General features: G+C 45.9%; 1 protein-coding gene across 1 annotated transcript in view; it reads left to right on the top strand.

Moving 5' to 3' along the window:
- The window catches only part of Tln2 (talin 2), a 425,269-nt gene that overhangs the window by 270,091 nt on the left and 135,564 nt on the right, over window positions 1-19,614 (top strand). The window contains exons 15-22 of the mRNA XM_029481962.1: window positions 1,662-1,842; window positions 3,081-3,194; window positions 7,516-7,624; window positions 8,998-9,206; window positions 9,714-9,812; window positions 16,043-16,210; window positions 17,681-17,975; window positions 18,552-18,583. Of these exons, the coding sequence (XP_029337822.1) occupies window positions 1,662-1,842; window positions 3,081-3,194; window positions 7,516-7,624; window positions 8,998-9,206; window positions 9,714-9,812; window positions 16,043-16,210; window positions 17,681-17,975; window positions 18,552-18,583 (1,207 nt within the window). The remainder of the gene's footprint in view (window positions 1-1,661; window positions 1,843-3,080; window positions 3,195-7,515; window positions 7,625-8,997; window positions 9,207-9,713; window positions 9,813-16,042; window positions 16,211-17,680; window positions 17,976-18,551; window positions 18,584-19,614) is intronic.

Genomic DNA, 19,614 nt, shown 5'->3' with positions numbered 1-19,614 from the left:
AGTTCGTGTTTCCCATCAGAGTGAGATGTTTGTTTGATAGCATTGTTAGTACTTGTGCATCCCACAGTAGGCATGGGAGTGCAACGTGCCAGGCCCCACTGTCTAGCCATTGAGACTTCTCTATTGTTAGTGTCTCATCACGGACCTAAGTCAAGGCAAGCAGAAGGAGTGCTTGGCCCAGGTTGTTGGCTGAGGTGTAAGAAAGCACCCTCTGACCTCCTCTTCCTGGTGCCATCTGCTCTGAACTCCTTTTAAAGGATGTTTTATATTTATTCTTTACAGTTCTAGACAGATGTATTATTTCTTTTGATCGTATTTGCCCCACATTCCCTTCTTATCCCACCTTTTTGGTCCCTGTGAACCCACATTTCCTCTCAAGTCTCTCTCCTTTCAGGCTTTTTTTTTAATGACCTACTGAGTGTGATTAGGGTTGCTTACATGAGCAGGGGTGTGGGGAACATGGACAACTTACTACTGTCTACACCACCAAAGAAAAACAACTCTCCCAGCCCGAGCCAGCATCACTCCCCAAGGGCTCCTCAGCTGGTAGCGGGTCTCATCAGATCTGCACCATGCAAGAGTGCTGGGAGGCTTGTTCTTGGGCATCTGTTGTGCAGTGGGTGGGCCTGCTGTGACTCGTGAGTGCTGCGGCCAGGGCAGGTCCAGTAGGCAGCGTTTTACACCACTCCTGTTTTCCATTCTTCCCTTCTCTGCTTCCACAATGTTCTCTGAGCCTTGCCTCCAAAAAAGGGCCAAGGTGACGTAGATGTTCTTTGTAGGTTTCAGTTCTGGACAGTTGCTTATTCTCCACACTCTGAGCTGTCAGGATCCTTCATAAACCACCACCCACCTCAGCTCACGTTTTTGACTCTCTACAGATGTCTTTTGCTTGAGATGCTAACTTGGTTAATGGGGGTGGTCTAAGATTGAGCCTGCCTCTGGGTATAAAATTCCCTTTCCTTCTTCACCTGTCCAGGGGCACCTGTATTCCCCAGATCTCCCTTGTGGCTTCTCCATTAGCTTCCTGAAGAAGATCTGCCCTCTCTCTAGCTCCTCACTTATACATGTGCAAAGTCCTTTACACCTAACACTCATTCTAAAAATCTTAAGAAAGTGTGTGTGTGTGTGTGTGTGTGTGTGTGTGTGTGTGTGTGTGAAAATCCTAATCTCTGGTTGGAATCTTTTGGAAAAGATGCAGGTCTCTCAAGCCACCAGAGATGACAGATGCCCTCTGTGGTCAGTGGACTTGAACTTGTGAGAGGGTTTCCTTAAATTTATTTGCACATTTTTTTTCAAGGATAGATGTCTCACTGCCTAGAAATGGAAACCTGTTGGGTAATGCTCTTTCCATGATTGAACAAGTGATAGGCAGCATATCCTAACCTTCCCTCAGAATGGCATTGTGATAGGACTGTCAAGAGCAAGTGAATTGTACAATACAAGGACACTACCAATGGAGACACTGACGCTGGTCCTGACTAGATTCATCTGAGGCTCTTGCACTGCGCAATCTCCAGGTCACTCTTCATTCCATGCCCCCACCATGTGTGCTTTTTAAGTGGCCTCCATAATCTCGGGTAGTGTGCAGTTTTGAGGTCTTCTCACTGTACTGTACTGTGTGTGAGTGTCTACCTCCCACTGACCAGCCATCTCTTTCACAGATCTACCATCCTGCAGCAGCAGTTCAACCGGACTGGGAAGGCAGAGCATGGCTCGGTGGCACTGCCAGCTGTCATGCGCTCTGGCTCCAGTGGGCCTGAGACGTTCAATGTTGGCAGCATGCCGTCACCACAGCAACAGGTCATGGTCGGACAGATGCACCGAGGACACATGCCTCCACTGGTGAGACTTCCTGATCACTTGTCTGTTAACCTCTGGGCCCCTTGAGATGGTAACAGGTTCTATGTGGGAACCCTCGGCCTCCCATCTGAGCCACAAGTCAATGGTGCATTCCTGTAATTGAATGACCAATTGCCCCTTTCTAGAATCAATGGCTAGAGAGTGAGGGATTTAGTTATATTTCAGTTACATTTCTCATTGCAATTATAAAATGCCAGACAAAAGCAACTTATCAGAAGAAGTATACATTTATATATTTTGGTTCACACGTTGAAAGGATGGTCCCTTGTGATGAAGAGGAGGTTGGCGAATGTGAGGCAACTGATCATGCTGTGCATCACATTCAGAAGCATAGAGGGGTGAATTCTGCTGCTCAGCTTTCTCTTTAACATAGTCCAAGATCCCAACCTGTGGAATGGGACCACTCACATTTAGAGTGGGTCTTCCCACCTCAGTTAACCCAAGCTAGAAATTGGTCTTCCCTCACAGACCTGCCTAGAGGCTGGTTTCCAAGGTGATTCTTATTCAAGTTGCCAGTAAGAATTAACCACCACGCACCACTTTGTGCTGTAGAAACAAACCCTTTGCCTCTACAGCAGCTTCAGGCTGACTGTCTCTGATACCCTCTTAAATGTGTGAAATGGGCCCGTCATCTATGTCCTACCTTTGTAACCTCGTCTTGCTGAGCCCTTTCTAATTCATCTGATTCAGTACCACTCAGGCCTGCCTTGGGAATCCCTCGCTATTGGGCTAGTTTTGAGAACTCAAGAATATCAGTCAAAGTTGGGAATTCATTCAACTGTTTAAAAAAAAAAAAAAAAAAAAAGCACGTTGGCTATAAGCTTGGAGGGGAGGGGGGGCGGGGAAGAGTCCTGGAGTATGATCAAGAATCCTTCTTATTAAACAGCCATCTGTGTTCCGTGTGTGAGATCTTTTATCCGCAGTACTCAGATCAACTGTACCCCCTGAATTCCCCTGTGAAGCCGCTCGTCAGCCTTCTTGTCTACTAATTAAGCTCTCCACACCCTTCTGATTATAAGCCCTTCGCTGCAATCACCTTCGCTTTGTATTCTATTAATATAATGCGCTATTTCTAGCCCTCAGGTTGAAATGGGAGCTAGTTCAGGTGCATAATGAGATGTGCTCTTGACTGAGAAGGCTTAGTTGTGTTCTGTTTTGCAAGGAGGCCCTGTTAGTCCCCTTGATTCAGCTCACCACTTGGTGTTCATCTGCCTTTGCAGACGTCGGCACAGCAAGCCCTTATGGGGACCATCAACACAAGCATGCACGCTGTCCAGCAGGCTCAGGATGACCTCAGCGAGCTCGACTCGCTGCCACCTCTCGGCCAAGATATGGTAAATATCCATCAGTGCGTCTCATCCTGTGTCTCTGTCCTCATTCAGAACAAGGTTAGATGCTTGGCTGGATTATGCCGGATGAAGCTGTCTCCAGCTAGCTGATAAAGAAATCTATGTGTTTTGGCGTATGTTGGGTCTTTGATTCTCTCTTGCACTCATAGAGAAAGAGCACAGCTGTGCTAAGGACTTAGACCCTGGAGCCCATTGATCCCAGCTACTCTATTTACTGCTGTATGAATCTGGGTGTCTTACCCCCTCAAGCCTTTCCCCTGTCATCTGCCAATAAGGCTGATGGGAAGGAGTGATGATGTAATTCTTAGCATGAGCATCTAATAAGTGCTCAACTCAGGTAGCTGGCTTGTCATTTTAAAAACTGCTAGCAGCTCCCAGATTTCAGTACGTAACGGGACCTCATGGATGGCTTGTTAAAACTTATCTCTGGGCCCTAACCATCATCTTCGATTATGTTCTGTTCTTAGCATGTGTTTTTGATCTAGTGGGTATTGGGTGGGGCTCCTAACATGTGTTTGCAACACATTCCCAGGGACACTGATGCTACTGTCTGAGTATTCTGTGTTTTGTGGACTCCTGGGTTAGCTATACTACTGCTGAGGCTTACAGCAGGGTGAGGTAATGTGCTCTGAGGCCCTCTGGTAGCTTGTGCTGTTGCAGCACAGAATCACTTAATGCCTCCTACTTCAGGTTGTGGTCTGCAGGACAGCAGCACTGACATCATCCAGATTCTTAGGAGAGAAGCAGAAATCACAGGCAACTGGCAACATCCTGTGTTAGCCAGCTGTCCCTGTGATTTGTAAGGCATGCTACACTTTGAAAAGCACTGACTAGCAAGCTTGCTCCCCAACACCACACCACCACTGCCCTCTACCCACCTACAGAGCATCGCAAATAAATCTCAGGTTATACAAGTCAGTCTCTGTGGGTAGGCCTGGCCAGCCGCAGGGGGTTGGTTGATTTTTGTTTTCCTCTTCATATCTATCTAGATAATTTCATATAAAGATCTAGATCTAGATATCTATAGATACAGACATAATTTTTTTTAATGTTACGTTCCAGTCGCATCTTCCTTGTCCCTCCTCTCCTCTGAGTCCTTCCCTCTCACCTCCCCTATGTACCCCCAGCCTCAGAAGGGGAAGCCTCCCATGGATATCAACCTGCCTTGGCACATCAAGTTGCAGTAGGACTAGGAACATCTGTTGTGGCTAGGCAGGGCAGCACAGTTGTGGAGAAGAGATCCAAAGGCAGGCAACAGAGACAGCCCCTGCTCCTGCTGTTAGGAGTCCCACATGAAGACTGAGATGCACAACTGTTACATATGTGCTGAGGCCCTAGTTCCATCCCATGAGTGTTCTCTGTTTGATGGTTCAGTCTCTGGGCTCCTATGGGCCCAGGTTAGTTTTCTTGTGGTATCCTTGACCCTCTGGCTCTTTCAATCCTTCCTCCCTGCTCTTCCACAGGATTCCCCAAGCTCTGTCTAATGTTTGGCTGTGGGTCTCTGTATCTGTTACCACCAGTTGTGAATGAAGCCTCTCAGATGACAGTTATGCTAGGCACCTATCTGCAAGTGTAGCAGAGTATCATTAATAGTGTCAGGGATGGGTTCTCTCTCTCATGGCATGGATCTCAAGCTAGGCCAGTTATTGGTTGTCCACTCCCTCAATTTCTGCTCCATCTTTACCCCTGCACATCTTATAGGCAGGACAAATTGTGGGTCTAAGGTTCTGTGGCTGGGTTGATGCCACAGTCCCTCCATTGGAAGTCTTTTCTGGTTACAAGAGATAGCTGGTTCAGGATCCATATCCTCCATTACTAGGAGTCTTAGCGAGGGTCACCCTCATATATTCCTAAGAGTTTCCATTGTTCTAAGTTGTCCCAGAGATGCCTCCTCACCAATTCTAGTTCTCTCTTCCCATGCCCTCTCCCTCCATCCTCCCTCTATATGATCCCTCCTGTTCCCATCCCCATCCCTCCCCCACTCAGTCCCACCCCCATCCATCCCCAGTGTCTATTCTATTTCCCCTTCTCGGTGAAATTCGAATGTCCCTTCTTGGGCCCTCCTTGCTGCTTCATTTCTTTGGGTCTGTGGACTGTAGCATGGTTACCCTGTACTTTATAGCTAGTATATACTTATAATATGAGTACATACCATGTTCTGGTGTGCAGTGACAGTAAAACAACAGCAACACTGCTATAAGATAGGCATTGCAGAGCTAGAACCGAGATGCATTCTGCAGTCTTGTCTCATGGAGCGGGATCACTCTCCTGTAGCTGTCCCTGAATGTGTTTTCCATCTCTATACTGGTGTGTGTGTTACTGCCCTCGGTACCATTTCTCTTAAGTCCCTGAATTTCAGATGTATATTGCTCAGGGAACTCCAGAATTGGAATAAATAAGTGGGCTTCCCTATCCAGAACACTTGGGAGACAGCTTTAAAATATGTGGAGGTGACTGTCCCAATTCATCGGTTCTTGAAGAGTTAGCATGCACTAAGATAATGGTGACATCCCTAATCTGAGCCAAATCAGTGGCTTACAGTGGCTTACCTGCAGGTCATCATTGTCAATATAAATACTAGCAGGCATATCCAAACTTTTGACACAAGTGAGTTATAAAACAATAATTGATAAATAAATCACACATACAAATCTCATAATGTTTTAGGTAAATTTACATTTTAACTATCATCAGTCCCTTATAGCCGACAGTCTTCGGGTTGGACATATCTGATGGGTTGAAACAAAATCTAAGAGCTAGAAATGCCTTTTGTATTTCTGTAGTAGGAGAAAGGTAAGGCCCAGGACCTGGGTATAATTTGCCATTGTCCCGTCACCTGATAGAGGTAAAGCAGGCAGAGCGAAGGAGCCTTAGCCCCTCTTCCCAGGTGTACAGGGGGCAGGGGGGGGGGGATGCCACCTGCATGTGGCTGTGATATTTATTTCCTTCATGATAGTCATGCCAATAGGAAACACTTCAGTGTTGGTCAAGATTCCTTATGAGCTGACATGCCCAAAAGTTCTAACTCTGCTCCCTAAAAAAGCAAAGTGAAAATTACTACCAAGTGTTAGTGTGAGTACCAAGTTATTATGCAACATTGGGTTTATTAACATATCCTAATTACATGTAATACTGGGTTTCGTTGTGAAATGTTCATGCATGTACATACACACATATTATCCTTTGATCATATTTGCCCCCATTACCCCTCCATTCTCCTCCCATTCCTGTTGGGCCCATTCATTACTTGGTCATCTTGTGTGTTGTTGTTATTGCTGTATGAACCAGTGAACTTGATCTTGGTTACTCATACATGGGAGCATGTGTGAGGGGTTATGTAAGAGCTCCTTATTAGTAGCAAGAGCACTAAAGAAAATGTCTCCCCTCTTCCAGCAACCAGTAACTGCCTGTCAGTCCTCAGCATGGGGCAAGGACTTGTGAGTCTTTGTAGCCTCCCTGATCGACCCAGTCTTATACAAATCTGTTTCAAGTACTCGAGCTGCTGAAAGTCCCAAGAGGGTCACAGTCATGTCCTGCCCAGAGGACAGCATACCATGGCACTTACTTCTCTTGCTTTTCTATTGCTGTGGCCAGGGAATGTATAAAAGAAAACATTTAAATAGGCTTATGGTTTCAGAGAGTTAGAGTCCATGGTGCCAGCATGAGTGCATGGTACAGAAACAGCTGAAACTCCATCTTCCTCTGCAAGCAGGAGGCAGAGGGAGGCTCTTTCAGTCTTCTGAAACCTCAAAGCCCACCCCACCCCCCCATCCCCCAGTGACACATCTCCTCCAACAAGGCCACACCTCCTCCAACAAGGCCACACCTCCTAACCCTTTCCAAACAGTTCTACCAGCTGGGGATTGGGAATTCAAACATTTGAACCTATGGGGAACATTCTCATTCAACCCACCATAACGCTCTTCTCTCCAGTTTTTAGTATTTCCTTCCCCTCTTCTGTGATGTTCCCTGGGTCTTAGAGGAAGTGATAGATGTGATCTTTGACTCTTTCTCAGTTGTCTTCATTTAGATATAGCTGTATCAAATTATTTTTCATATAGATTTATCCATATCAAAACATTTTTTAATTATAGTATAAGATACAGAGAATGTACATACCTTTCAACACCTCTAAACACACAAGAAGCCTGTCCAGGATATTGTTTATGATGACTTGGGCTTATTCAGTGCTGGCCTAGGAAGGAAAGTACAACCAAGTGCTGGTCTCATTGGATGGCTTAACTTCCCTGGTTTCCTAGGCTGTTCAGTGCTGAGATTGTGATATTCCATTGTCTGGCTTTAACAGGCATCTAGGGTATGGGTTCAGAACAAAGTGGATGAATCCAAGCATGAAATCCACTCTCAAGTCGATGCTATCACAGCTGGGACAGCTTCAGTTGTCAACCTCACGGCTGGTAAGTCCCTGATTAATTTATGCTGGTGTGTGTGTTTGTGTGTGTGTGTGTGTGAGAGAGAGAGAGAGAGAGAGAGAGAGAGAGAGAGAGAGAGAGAGAGAAAGAGAGAGGGAGAGGGGGAGGGAGGAAGAGAGAGAGAGAAGCAACAGATTGCTATACTGTGAGAAGACTGGCTAATTTGAGATATCTGGCCCATTTTAAGCATTTGCTTGTAGTGATCCAAAATAAATGTAAGAAACATCTTATTTGTTTGTGTCAGGTATCATTATAAAGCACCTACTTAGTGTCTCTTACTGTCCATCAGCATGTGAACATACTTGAAAGTCTTTGAGGACAGCTTCTCCTTTGGAGAGTTTACAGTCTAGAAAGGGTCTGGAGATGTCAGGCATCCACCCTTTGCTTATCTGTCCAGTAGTTATATCTTCTGGGGTGGCTTGACTCCCAGCCTCATACCATCTGGTGAGAGCCAGGAAATACCTGGGCTTTTGTCTGCAGTGTAGCAGTGTTTTCAAGAGCAGAGTAACCCCTGGCCTGGGGTCCTGGGATGCAGATGCATGCTTCAAAATTGGAGTTGAGTATATTTGCGTGTGGAGGTCAGAGAACAACTTTAGAAGTCTCTCCTCAAGCCGTCCTTTTTGTGTTGAGATGAGTATCTCCTTGGCCTGAAACTCTGCAAGTAATCAAGACCAGCTGGCCATCAGGTCCAGGGGTCTCTCCATCTCCACTCCACTCCACCAGCATTGGGATTTCAAGTTGATACCACCATGACTTTGTGTGTGTGTGTGTGTGTGTGTTCTAGGGAAAATGCTTTGCTTTTTTTTTTTTTTTTAATTTTTAGTTATATCAGAGTGAGGCAGGGTTACACACAAGTGACACAGTGCACATGTGGAGAGCAGAGATGAGTTTGATAGATCTCTCCTTTCACTGCTATGCTGTGGGGAAACCTGTCAAGCACCTTTACACACTGAGCCATCTTACTGGCCACCACTTTGAATTTTTATACATACATACATACATACATACATATATATGTGTGCACATACACACACATATATGTATTGAAAATTTCAAATCAGAATATACTATATTTTCATCATTTCCAACCCTACCCCAACTCCAGTTCCTTCTAGTCCCCTTTGTTTTAGAATTCTAAAGGAGCCTTGTTCACTGTTTCAGTATGTGAGAAGACCTTGGAGTCGGGGTGATGCCCATTTCACTAAGCTCTTAGGAATTCTATCTATATTTGATACCTGTATGGTGGGGCATGGGCTCCTGCCAATGGGAGTTTTGAGAAAGTCTCATCAGGCCTGCCTACCTCCTACCAAGCTAGATCCTCCTCCTCTGTCATCACTCTCCTTTGGTCTTGGTCTCAGGTGACCCTGCAGACACTGACTACACAGCCGTGGGCTGTGCAATCACTACCATTTCTTCCAACCTGACCGAAATGTCCAAGGGGGTCAAGCTGCTGGCAGCCCTCATGGACGATGACGTGGGCAGTGGGGAGGATCTTCTCAGAGCTGCCAGGACCCTCGCTGGGGCTGTGTCTGATTTGCTGAAGGCTGTGCAGCCTACTTCAGGAGAGGTGAGTCCTAAGGGCACTCAGTCACACTAAGATGAGACATGGGTCTCCCTTCAGGTCTGTGGATGGGGCTCTGGCTTCCTGAAAGGTTTCTATCATCCTGAGAAAATACCACAGGGTAGAATGGAGAGTTACTGAAGCCGGTCAGATCCTGTGGCTCAACCCTTGGGGTGGGCAGAGGTGCTCCTGGTAGGAAGCCATTCTGACGAGTACACAAAGGGCATACCTACAGGTCTGCAACTGGACTTCTGTAGAAGCCAGCTTTGTTCTAATTGTGCAAGACCCATTCATTGGAAACTTCAAGCGCATCCACCTATTTCTGGATGATGGGAGTTTATCCTTGCATCTCACCGGGATTTATTGTTTTTCCTCCTATCTGGCATTCAACTGGAGATCTTCGTTTGTGTGGAAGAGGAGCTGTTCTAGTGGATCCCTCACCAGACGGATATATGGTGAGACGTGGGAAGAAATTCATTTTCTTTCCAACCAGATCGTGTTCTCTGTTTGTAGCCTCGACAGACTGTTTTGACTGCTGCCGGAAGCATCGGCCAAGCCAGTGGAGATCTCCTGAGACAGATTGGAGAGAACGAGACGGACGAGAGATTCCAAGTAAGACATCTACGGCTCCCCAGTCTTGGAAATGTGTCTGCGTGAGGAGTCTGACCTCACAGGGAGGACGGATCAGAGCACAAGCCTGGTCTTCCTTGGGTTATTGAGCGTAAGCTCCAAGGACATGATTTGAGTAGGGAGATCGGTTAGTGTCAATTAAATGTATCTATTTTTAATGGGGGGGAAAAAAAACAGGCCACTGATATTATGTATCATCCTCCCAAACACTTAGCCTTTCTGGTTGTTCACCAGTTTCTTGGACATTTTATAAACATAAAAGTGGATACAGTAATTGTGAATCCCTTTGTATTGGCCACCGACCTCCATACTCGGCCATTCTCAGCAAATCTTGTTTTATTTTATGGGGAGGAGCTTTCAATGGACTCACTCTTTTTGTTGTTTTTTTTATTTTGTGTTGTGTTGTTGGTGTGCTTGCATGTGTGTGGGTGGAGGCCAGAGGTCAGCCTCCGATGTCATTTCTCAGGATGCTGTCCATCTTGTTTTGTTTTGTTTGAGATAGTTTCTCACTAGGACCTGGGAATTGTTGATTGAGGCAGGCTTGCTCGAAGCCAAGCCCCAGAGCTCTGCCTCCCCAGTACTGCGGTTACAAGCATGCACCACTGTGCACACTGACCTGTGTCCCCAACTATGGCCTTTACTTTTAAGAAGAGTTTTCTATATTATTGTATTTTTTAAGTAGGGTCTGGGTATTCAATTCAGGCTAATCCAACAAGCAGCGGATGCCTGAGCTCAGATCTTGCCATGTAGGAAGGCGGAGAGTTTGGGTGGAGCCTGAGTGGGCAGTCATTTGTGTGATCCTTGCTTTTCAATACTAGAGTCTTATACTGCCCGTCTCCTCTGCTGAGCAGCTGCTGCTACTGTTTGCAGCTGGCTTGAGTCACTGCCAGTTTCATCACATTGAAGCTCGGACAGTATCTCAGCTTGTCTGCTCCCTCCTAACCCCACCCCACAGTAAAAGTGTTAAGACTGAGGCTCTAGGCCAGGGTGTGCTCTGCTCGCATACTTGGGGGCCAGGAACCCTTATTCCTTTTTAAAGTCTCTGATTTTGCAAGTAATACATAAGTCCATCCCAATTAGAATATTAAATTTCTAAACTATGCTCCCTGAAGGATTCCCTTATCCAAATCTATCAAGTTCATTGTATGATGATTCGGTTGAAGTTCACCACACTATTTTTATTTATGTAAGTGTGTGTGTGTGTGTCTGTGTGTGTATACATGTGTATGAGGGTACCCTCAAGAGGCCAGAAGAATCTGTCAAACCCTCTGGGGGTAGAGTACAGTCAGTTTTGAGCCACCCTGAATGTGTGGTGGGAACTGAACTCGGATCCTCTGCAACAACCGCAAGCACTGAGCCACCTGGCCGTTTTTCAGCCCCTTTATTTCAGTCTTTGCAGTGTGGTCTCAGGTAGCTTGAGCTGGCTGCAAGCTCCCTCTGTATCTGAGGTTCACTTGGAACTTCTGTTCGTCCTGCCTTCATGTCCTATATGCTATGATTGCATGTGTGTTCCACCGTGCTTGAGTATGTGGTGTTGGGAATTGAACACAAATCTTCGTGCACTCTAGGCAAGCATTCTACCAACCAAGCTAAATCCCCAACGCTGACCTTTACTTTAAAAAAAAAATGTTTTCTAAAGTATTGTATCATAATACAATATGTAACTATAATGAAACATTGATGTGGAGGTCAGAAATCACAAAATTTCAACTGTATAAGAACTGACATCACATATATTACCAAATTCAGAAAAATATTATTTAAAAAAAAGATTTTTATTTTAAAAAGTTTGTTTGCTTGTTTGTTTGTTTGAACAGTCTGTCTTCGTGCACCACTGATTTCCAGAGAGGGTTATCAAATCCCATAATTTATGTTGTGAACTATTATGTGGCTGCTGGAACTTGAATTCAGCTCTGGAAGAGCAGACAGTGCTCTCAACCACTGAGCCATCTCTCTGGCCTGAGAAAAACAGACATCTTTTTATCAACTGCTTGATACCCTAAATACATCCTTCCCACAATGCAAGAGGATGCCTTTTGGCTACATCTCCTTTGACCACCTCTTAATTTGGTTAGTGACATCGTAATATTTTCTAGAAAAAGATCAAACATCTTCCCCTCCCTTAGCTTCCCCTGGCATTCTGGTTTTTTCCCTCGTGGGTGGCCATTTTGCTTGACAGTTTATTTTAATTAGGGTTACTATTACTCTGACAACACATCATGACCAAAGCAACTTGGGAAGGGAAGGGTTTATTTGGCTTTTGCTTTCACACTGTAGTCTGTCATTGAAAGAAGCCAGGACAGGAACCAAAGAGGGCAGGAACCTGGAGGCAAGAGCTGATGCAGAGCCCATGGACGGGTGCTGCTTACTGGCTTGCTCCATTGCCTTGCTTTCTTAGAGAACCTAGGACCACAAATCTAGGGATCAAATCATCCACCATGAGCTGGGTCCTCCCTCATCAATTACTAATTAAGAAGATGCCTTACAGCTGTATCTGATGGAGGCATTTTCTCAGTTGAGGTTCCCTCCTTTCAGATGACTCTAGCATGTGTCAAGTTGACAGAAAACTAGCCAAGATACCATTTACTCTAGAATTATAGGGGCAGGATGTGTCACTCAGGCTAAACCATGATTGTACGTGTGAAAGAGAAATGTACACTTTCATCCATAGAGGTATCTATGCCTCCTTTCTGTCTCTGTACTTGTGGTTCTAAGACCACATTACCCATTCATGCCCTGAGGTTCAGGTCACATGTTCCTGCACGGTATAGGCTGGGTGCCAGTCATAGCTTCCTGGAAGTCATTTCTATACCAGGATTTCCCTTCACTATGTAGAATTCACTGCAGACCACATAACACACCTCACTGACCCCTGCTTTTGTCCCATTCTGAGTCCTTTCCAGATCTCCATGCTATCATTGTGCTGGCCTTGCATTTTATATCAAACAGCCAATTCGCCTAGGCAGATAAGTCTTAGGGATTTTGTCTATATTAGATTCAGCTGCTGTTGGTAGGCTTTAGTATCTTTAAGTACTCGATTGACTTTGCTCAGAAGTATTGCTTTGTGGGGGAGGGGAGCTGGGAAGACAGTTCAGTCAGTGATGAACTTGCCACCAGAGCATGAAGACCTGAGTTGGATCTCCAGTGTTTATGTTTACAGCTGTGCATAAATAGCTGTGCAACCATAGTTGTAGTATGGTATTTGTAAAGTCAGGGCTGGGAAGATAGAGACAGGGGCATCCCCTGTGACTCACAGCCCAGCCGAGTAGGCAAACATCTAGTCGGTGAGAGATTCTGTCTCAAAACAAACAAAAAAGTCAAGGTAGACAGCTTCTGAGGAATGGCACCTGAGCTTGCTCATGGTCTCCATATTCAAGTGCACACCCAAAAAGCACCCAAAGTGCACCCGCATTGAGGATGATGGAGCGATGCTCTGGATTCCCATGAGGCGTGTGACTTGCCCTGGCTTGCCCTGGCAGTTTGCTGAAGCTCTGCTTCCTCCTCTTCCTCTGATGGATTGTTAGCACTGTGTTCAGGTGCAGGCCCTGCCTCCTGTTTGCTTCTCTATGGCCATGCTAGGAGGCAGGTTCAGAGACAAGGTGGGATGTTCCAGAGGGTGGGGTATGTAGAGGGGACGGTGTGGTAGGACAGTCCTTCCCAGCCTCCCTCCTGCAGCCGTGGTGCCACCTGGTACGACAGGATTTCCGCTCTGTTTTCTTGGGTCTTGATCCCCATGGCGAAGCTTCTCTTGGGTTCTCAATGTACTGCATGTTCCCAGAGCTGACAAGGATTTATTTCACACAGGCTCCATAATAGTGGGCTTATTGAGAGTTTTGACAAAGACTGGCCAGCCAGCAGCTATAACTGCAGTGTCCCGTTCTTTTCCTGACTGTATTTGGACAAAATTAATAAAAAGGGAATTTCTTTCAGTGACTCGAACAAAGTCCTTTGTGACAATTGGGGTTGTGGGTGACCCAGTCTTGGTCCCTGTGTGAAGGAATGTCCTGGTTAGCTTCAGAAAGTTATGTTTAAAAATCTTGTTAGTAATTTGTGACATCCAAGTTGCTTTTAACCTGAATTCAGAGGCAAATGTCCAAGATGTAAGGGGCAGGGGGCCGTAAGGGGCAGCATGCTGGGAACGACTAGTAGGCATGCATGCAGCAGTCAAGCACCCCTTGACTTCAGAAGGCTTCACGTTGTTTCACAACCTTTTCTTGGACACCCAAGTACTGTCCTAGACCCATGAAAGACTGCAGTAAATGGTCACTTTGGTTGTGCATGTATAGCTATGTGTGTGTTTGTGTTGTGTTTGTGTGTGTCCATGCTCACCACTTCACCACTGCATGCATGTGGAGAGACAACTTGGGGAGTCCATTCCCTTCTCCAACCATGAGGGCTCCAGAAAACAAGCTGTAGTCATGACACCTAATGGTCAGTGTCTTTTCCCCAAGCAGCCATCTCCCCAGCCCCCCAAACAGCTTCTTTAGCTTATTTGCCACTTTGTAGAGTTGCCTGCATCAAACGTATTCTTCACTCGTGCAAACTACACAGTCTGGACACGCTTTCCAATATATTTTCTCATAACATCTCTCATTGTAAAGAGCTGATGGGTACCCTTGATGTTTAGAACCAAGCCTGCTTTTTTATATTATCTGGTAGATAACTGAAGACTTCTGACCACATTTCCTCTGGAGAAAAGTCTTGGCATGCTTGCTCAAAGTAACAATGGCTTGGATGTCAGGGAAGGCATTTCTGAGTCAAAGAAGGTGCTCCCAGTATTTGCAGTGCTGAAGTAAATTTAAGTGTAAAAGTGGTTATTCTTCAGGTCAAACAGATGGGTGACAGATCTGGTGGTCCAAACCAAAGGACTGTCCCTCCTGCAGGCAGAACACCTCTCATAAGCTGAACTTTAAACTCTCGAAGTCCTAGCAGCTGTAGTTAGACATGGTTGTTGTGTTGATACAGGGTTTCGTGTCATCTAAGCTGTCCTACCAATTAGACGAGCCCAAGATGACCTTGAAGTTCAGGTCCCCTGCCCCACCTCCCAAGTGCTGGGATTACTGGCAGGCACCACCATAACTAGTTCGTAGGTATGGTACCCAGGGCTTCATTCATATCTGCTGGGCAAGCAGTGCACCAACTGAGGCGTATCCCCGCTCCTCAGCATCTTGCCATAGTAAATTTATGCAGGTTCTCTTCTACTTTGCATAATCCGATCCCTATGCAGGAGGTTCTGGATGCTGAGAATATGTTCAGAGTAGTCTTAGACTTTCCCGCTGTAGGAATTGGTGCCAGGAATTTGTGTGTGTCCTACATTGCCCTCTGGAGGCAGAGGAACCGCTGACTTTTGGATCATAACTCGGATGCTCGTACAAGCTAGGCATCCGAAAGATTGATTTTCAATTTATTCTCGGGCATGATGATTCGGAGGCCATGATTTAATGCCTACGTATTGCAGTACTGGTGGCATCTGAGTGTCTTTTCAGCTTCTCTTGATGTTCAGCTTCTCCTGATGTCACACATCCATCAAACATACAAGAGTCAAGGATCAGTGTGAGAACATGAATGTGAATGACCAGTTACATCCTTCCTGTTTCCTCTGTTTTGTTTTTTTTTATTTTAGTGCTTTCTTTATGTGTGGTATTTGGAGGATCTATATGTGTGCTTATATATGTCTGCATGTGTTTGTTTGGTAGGCATGCACATAAGCGTGCACGTGTGCACCAGAGTTCAATGTCAAATGTCTCAGTCATTTTGCATCACACTTTTGGAGACAGTGTCTGTCTCCAGATCAGAAGCCAGGCTGGATGTCCAGTGAGCTCTAATGACCTCCCTGTCTCTGGCCTGACATGTGCAATTTGCCAGTGGTTTTGGGGGCTTGTTTTGTTTTGTTTTGTTTTTTAATGTGCTGGGGATCCAGCCTCAGGTCCTGCAGTTCGCTCTTTATTGACTGGGCCATCTCCCCAGCCCTGTTTTATGTTGAAACCTGTGTTACTCAGTGTCTTCAGGGACACATTTTGTTATCAGGATACAATTTTTTTCCCTTAGTTTCTTGCAAGGATAGAGTGTCCATTCAAAAAATAAAGGGGAAAAAAATCAAGGTAATGAAGGTAAAAAACCAAATGGAATTTTAATAGAAAAGTTGGGTGCACGCCACACAGTTTCAGTGTTCAAAGGGTGATAAATAAATAGCTTTGGCCCCTTTCTCTTAGGATGTTTTAATGAGTCTAGCTAAAGCTGTTGCCAACGCTGCTGCCATGTTAGTACTGAAGGCGAAGAATGTGGCCCAGGTGGCTGAAGACACCGTCCTACAGAACAGGGTGATCGCTGCAGCCACCCAGTGTGCCCTCTCTACCTCGCAGCTTGTGGCATGTGCTAAGGTAAGCCAGCCACCCTCGCTACAGTGCCATACCCTCTCACCTGCCACCAGTCGTCAAGTAGCCTGAGCTCTACAGCTTGCTTCAGATGTCTTCTTTTGGGGAACAGGAATAGGATTTTTTGTTTTGGTTGCTTGGTTGCTTGGTTGGGTTTTGGGGCTTTCATTGTTGTTGTTTGTTTGTTTATTGCAAGGGGTGGTGTGGAGACAGGGTCTTACCATGTATCTTGGTTCTCCTGGAACTATTGAGAGGCTGGCCTGGCCTTGAGCTCAGAGAAATCTGTCCGTTTCTCTCGCCCAAGTACTGGAATCCAAGTTGTGCACCAGCACAATCAGCCATGACAGGACCTTAGTAGAAACACTCTAATTCTGCCTTTATTGTTGGCTCATCTATTGTTAGATGCAGATTGTTGGGCCTCTCAGTGCATCGTATTTCCAGTGCTTAAAAGAGTCTTTGCACGCCTTTAATCCCAGCCCAGCATTCTGAAGGCAGAGGCAAGCAGATCTCTGAGTTTGAAGCCGGCCTGGTCTACTAATCAAGTTCCAAGATAGCTAGAACTACACAGAGAAACTGTCTTAGCAGGATGGGGGAAGCAAAAAGCAAAAAAAGAAGAGATTTTGAAATTCATGGCACAGCGTTGTAAAGGGGCTCGTACTGAACCCACAGCTTCTCAGGGAGGCCCATTCATCCTGACACTGTGAGCGGCTCCAGGGTATGTTCATTGTGTCAGAATCACCTGGTTAGGGCTTCCCAGCAGTCCTGCACACTGCTCACCATCAGCCTTCATTTACTGATGAGAAAGCTGAGGTGACTCAGTGTTAATGAGCTGCTTTCAGCCATGGAAATAAGCAGCGGAATTGGGGTTCAGACTTAGACCTGTCTGATCCCGGGTGCCCTTCTACTCCAACATGCGTGTGTGCTTCTCTGAGGATGGGGGGCTTCTGTTCCTGGGCTTCCATCTCCAGCTTTGTAGATCAGTGGTTGAAGGACTGGCATTCCCCCTCCACCACACACCCCAAACTGCTCCCCCACCTCCCCTGATAGGATTTGGAGCATCCAGAGGCATCCTTAGCCATCCTCCTACTGGTCCTCGAGTCCACAGGTAACTGACAGGCTTTTCCTAGTCTTTGAGGAAACACAGGCAGACTCCGGAAAACATGTGCAATTCTTTTAGATAGTTGTCTTACCTCAGCCTCGAAGATTCACTTAGGGTATCCTAAGAGGAAAAGAATATAATTAGTAGCTCTCAGGACTTTGTCTTTATTGAAGTACCAGGCAATGAGAACTGCCATGCATGATGAATTAGCAGGATTTCTCAAATCACAAAGTTTAAGAGTATAGAGGTTACCCCATTGGATGAGTTGGGTCCCTGGTATGTGTGCTAAGTGAGGCACAGAGGGACCTGAGGGAGATGTCAGACACCCTGGGGTACCAGGAGCATCCACTGCAGTAAGCCTGTCCGTGTCTTTCTAGGTGGTGAGCCCCACTATCAGCTCTCCCGTGTGCCAGGAGCAGCTGATCGAAGCTGGGAAGCTGGTGGACCGCTCTGTGGAAAACTGTGTCCGAGCCTGCCAGGCGGCCACCGGTGATAGCGAGCTCCTGAAGCAGGTCAGCGCTGCGGCCAGCGTAGTCAGTCAGGCCCTGCACGACCTCCTGCAGCATGTGCGGCAGTTCGCCAGCCGAGGCGAGCCCATTGGCCGCTATGACCAGGCCACCGACACCATCATGTGTGTCACTGAGAGCATCTTCAGTTCCATGGGCGATGCTGGTAAGGCACTGGCTTGGGAGAGGAGGGATTGGATGGTTTGGGTGTTCCTCATGATCACGGTCACTTTCTAGGTGACCTCTGAAGTAAGGAGCAAGAACAACAGTCCATCTTCCTTAATCTAAAACTTCCTCTCCGTGGCACAGAGAAGATCCGGGAGTCCCGACATTCTCTTCCAGGGACACAATTAAAAACATCATCAGAATTTCATTATTTGAATTCACAATTTTAATAAGCCCTTTTGTCCCATATACAGGGCATAGTTGGTAAAGTCAGAGCAGCTACCAAAGGAAACAGGACCAAAGCTTGGAATGAAGACATTTATTTAAAGATCCACTAGGAATCTCCCCCAAGGTCACTGTAGAGAACCAGGAGGGACAGCAGACAGCATATGGGACTGAAGGAAGGGCCCAAGCCACAGCCCTTGTTAGCATTTCCTGGGAAGATATAGGGTGGGATGTTTTAATATACTGTAATACACTCATGCTGCAAATTGAAATCATATATGCAGTGTGCCTCTTCAGTTTGTTGAAAATTAAATTCTGAATTCATCCAGTCACTGTGCCCTCCGTATCCCAGGAACTGACCACTTCATTCCATACTCATCTGTGGTAAAATGGCTGCTGGAGTGGACAGATCAGCCTACCATTGTCACCTCACGGTTTCTCTCAATTATCGGAACATCCATATCTTTCAAAGGTTGTGCGTGGAGGGGCAGATGAAGGCCCTATCACAGTATATATAAATATAATCGTGTTCTACATATGAAATTTTCCATGTCCACCTATATATCCGACTTTTCATGACAGTACAGCATTCCATTTTGGAGGTGTCATCATAGCTTAACCAAGTACCTGTTTTTCACTGTGTTAGGGCTCAAACCCGGGGCTCTGGCTGCATGCCAGGCACGCACTGCTCCTCTGAGCTTAGCCTCCAGCCCTTTGACTGATTATCTCTTAATAGGTATTTCATTTCCTAGTTTGTTTTGCTTTTACAAAAATGTGCCTACATAGAGCCTTCCTGAAATGCATCTTCATTTGCTTTTGGGGTTTTATTTGTGCTGGCAACACCTTTCTTTGGAGTTGCCCAACCAACTGATACATGGATTTTGAAGTTTAAACTTCTTAATGAGATTTCTCTCCAAAAAGGATTTGCAACCCTACCAGCTACCTGTAAGAAGTCTGCTTTGCCAGTGTATAACCATACTGTATAACAACTTCTAGGTGATGGTCCTTTTGTTTGGCTAGTTTTTGGAGCCTGACTCTCTTCTGTGATACCGTGTGTTGGCCAGTAATCTTATCCATTTTGGCTTATTTTCCATAAATCTTTTATTTTAGAATAGTTCTAAGCTTTCCTTAAAGGTTGCAGAGGGAGAAGAGTCCCTCTCCTCTTCCTCCCATTTCTAACCTCCTCTTCTATAACTGGTGACACGTTTGTCAGAGCATTCATGGGCATGTCCCTTTTAGCCACCCATAGTATTCGAATATCGTCTGTTTTCCTACTGTGTCTTTTTTTCTGTCCCACAATGCCATCGAAGTCACCACACCAATTTTAGCACATGCCTATATGTATAAAAGCTTGTCTCTCCTCAAAAAAAAAAAAAAAAAAAACTTTGGGAGAGGAACCAGTCCTTTCCCTGGGG

Source organism: Mus caroli, chromosome 9 (assembly GCF_900094665.2).
Source record: "Mus caroli chromosome 9, CAROLI_EIJ_v1.1, whole genome shotgun sequence".
In the NCBI taxonomy this organism is placed as follows: Eukaryota; Metazoa; Chordata; class Mammalia; order Rodentia; family Muridae; genus Mus; species Mus caroli.
Note: the sequence above shows the minus strand (reverse complement) of the source record. Positions and strands in the feature narration are given on the sequence as shown.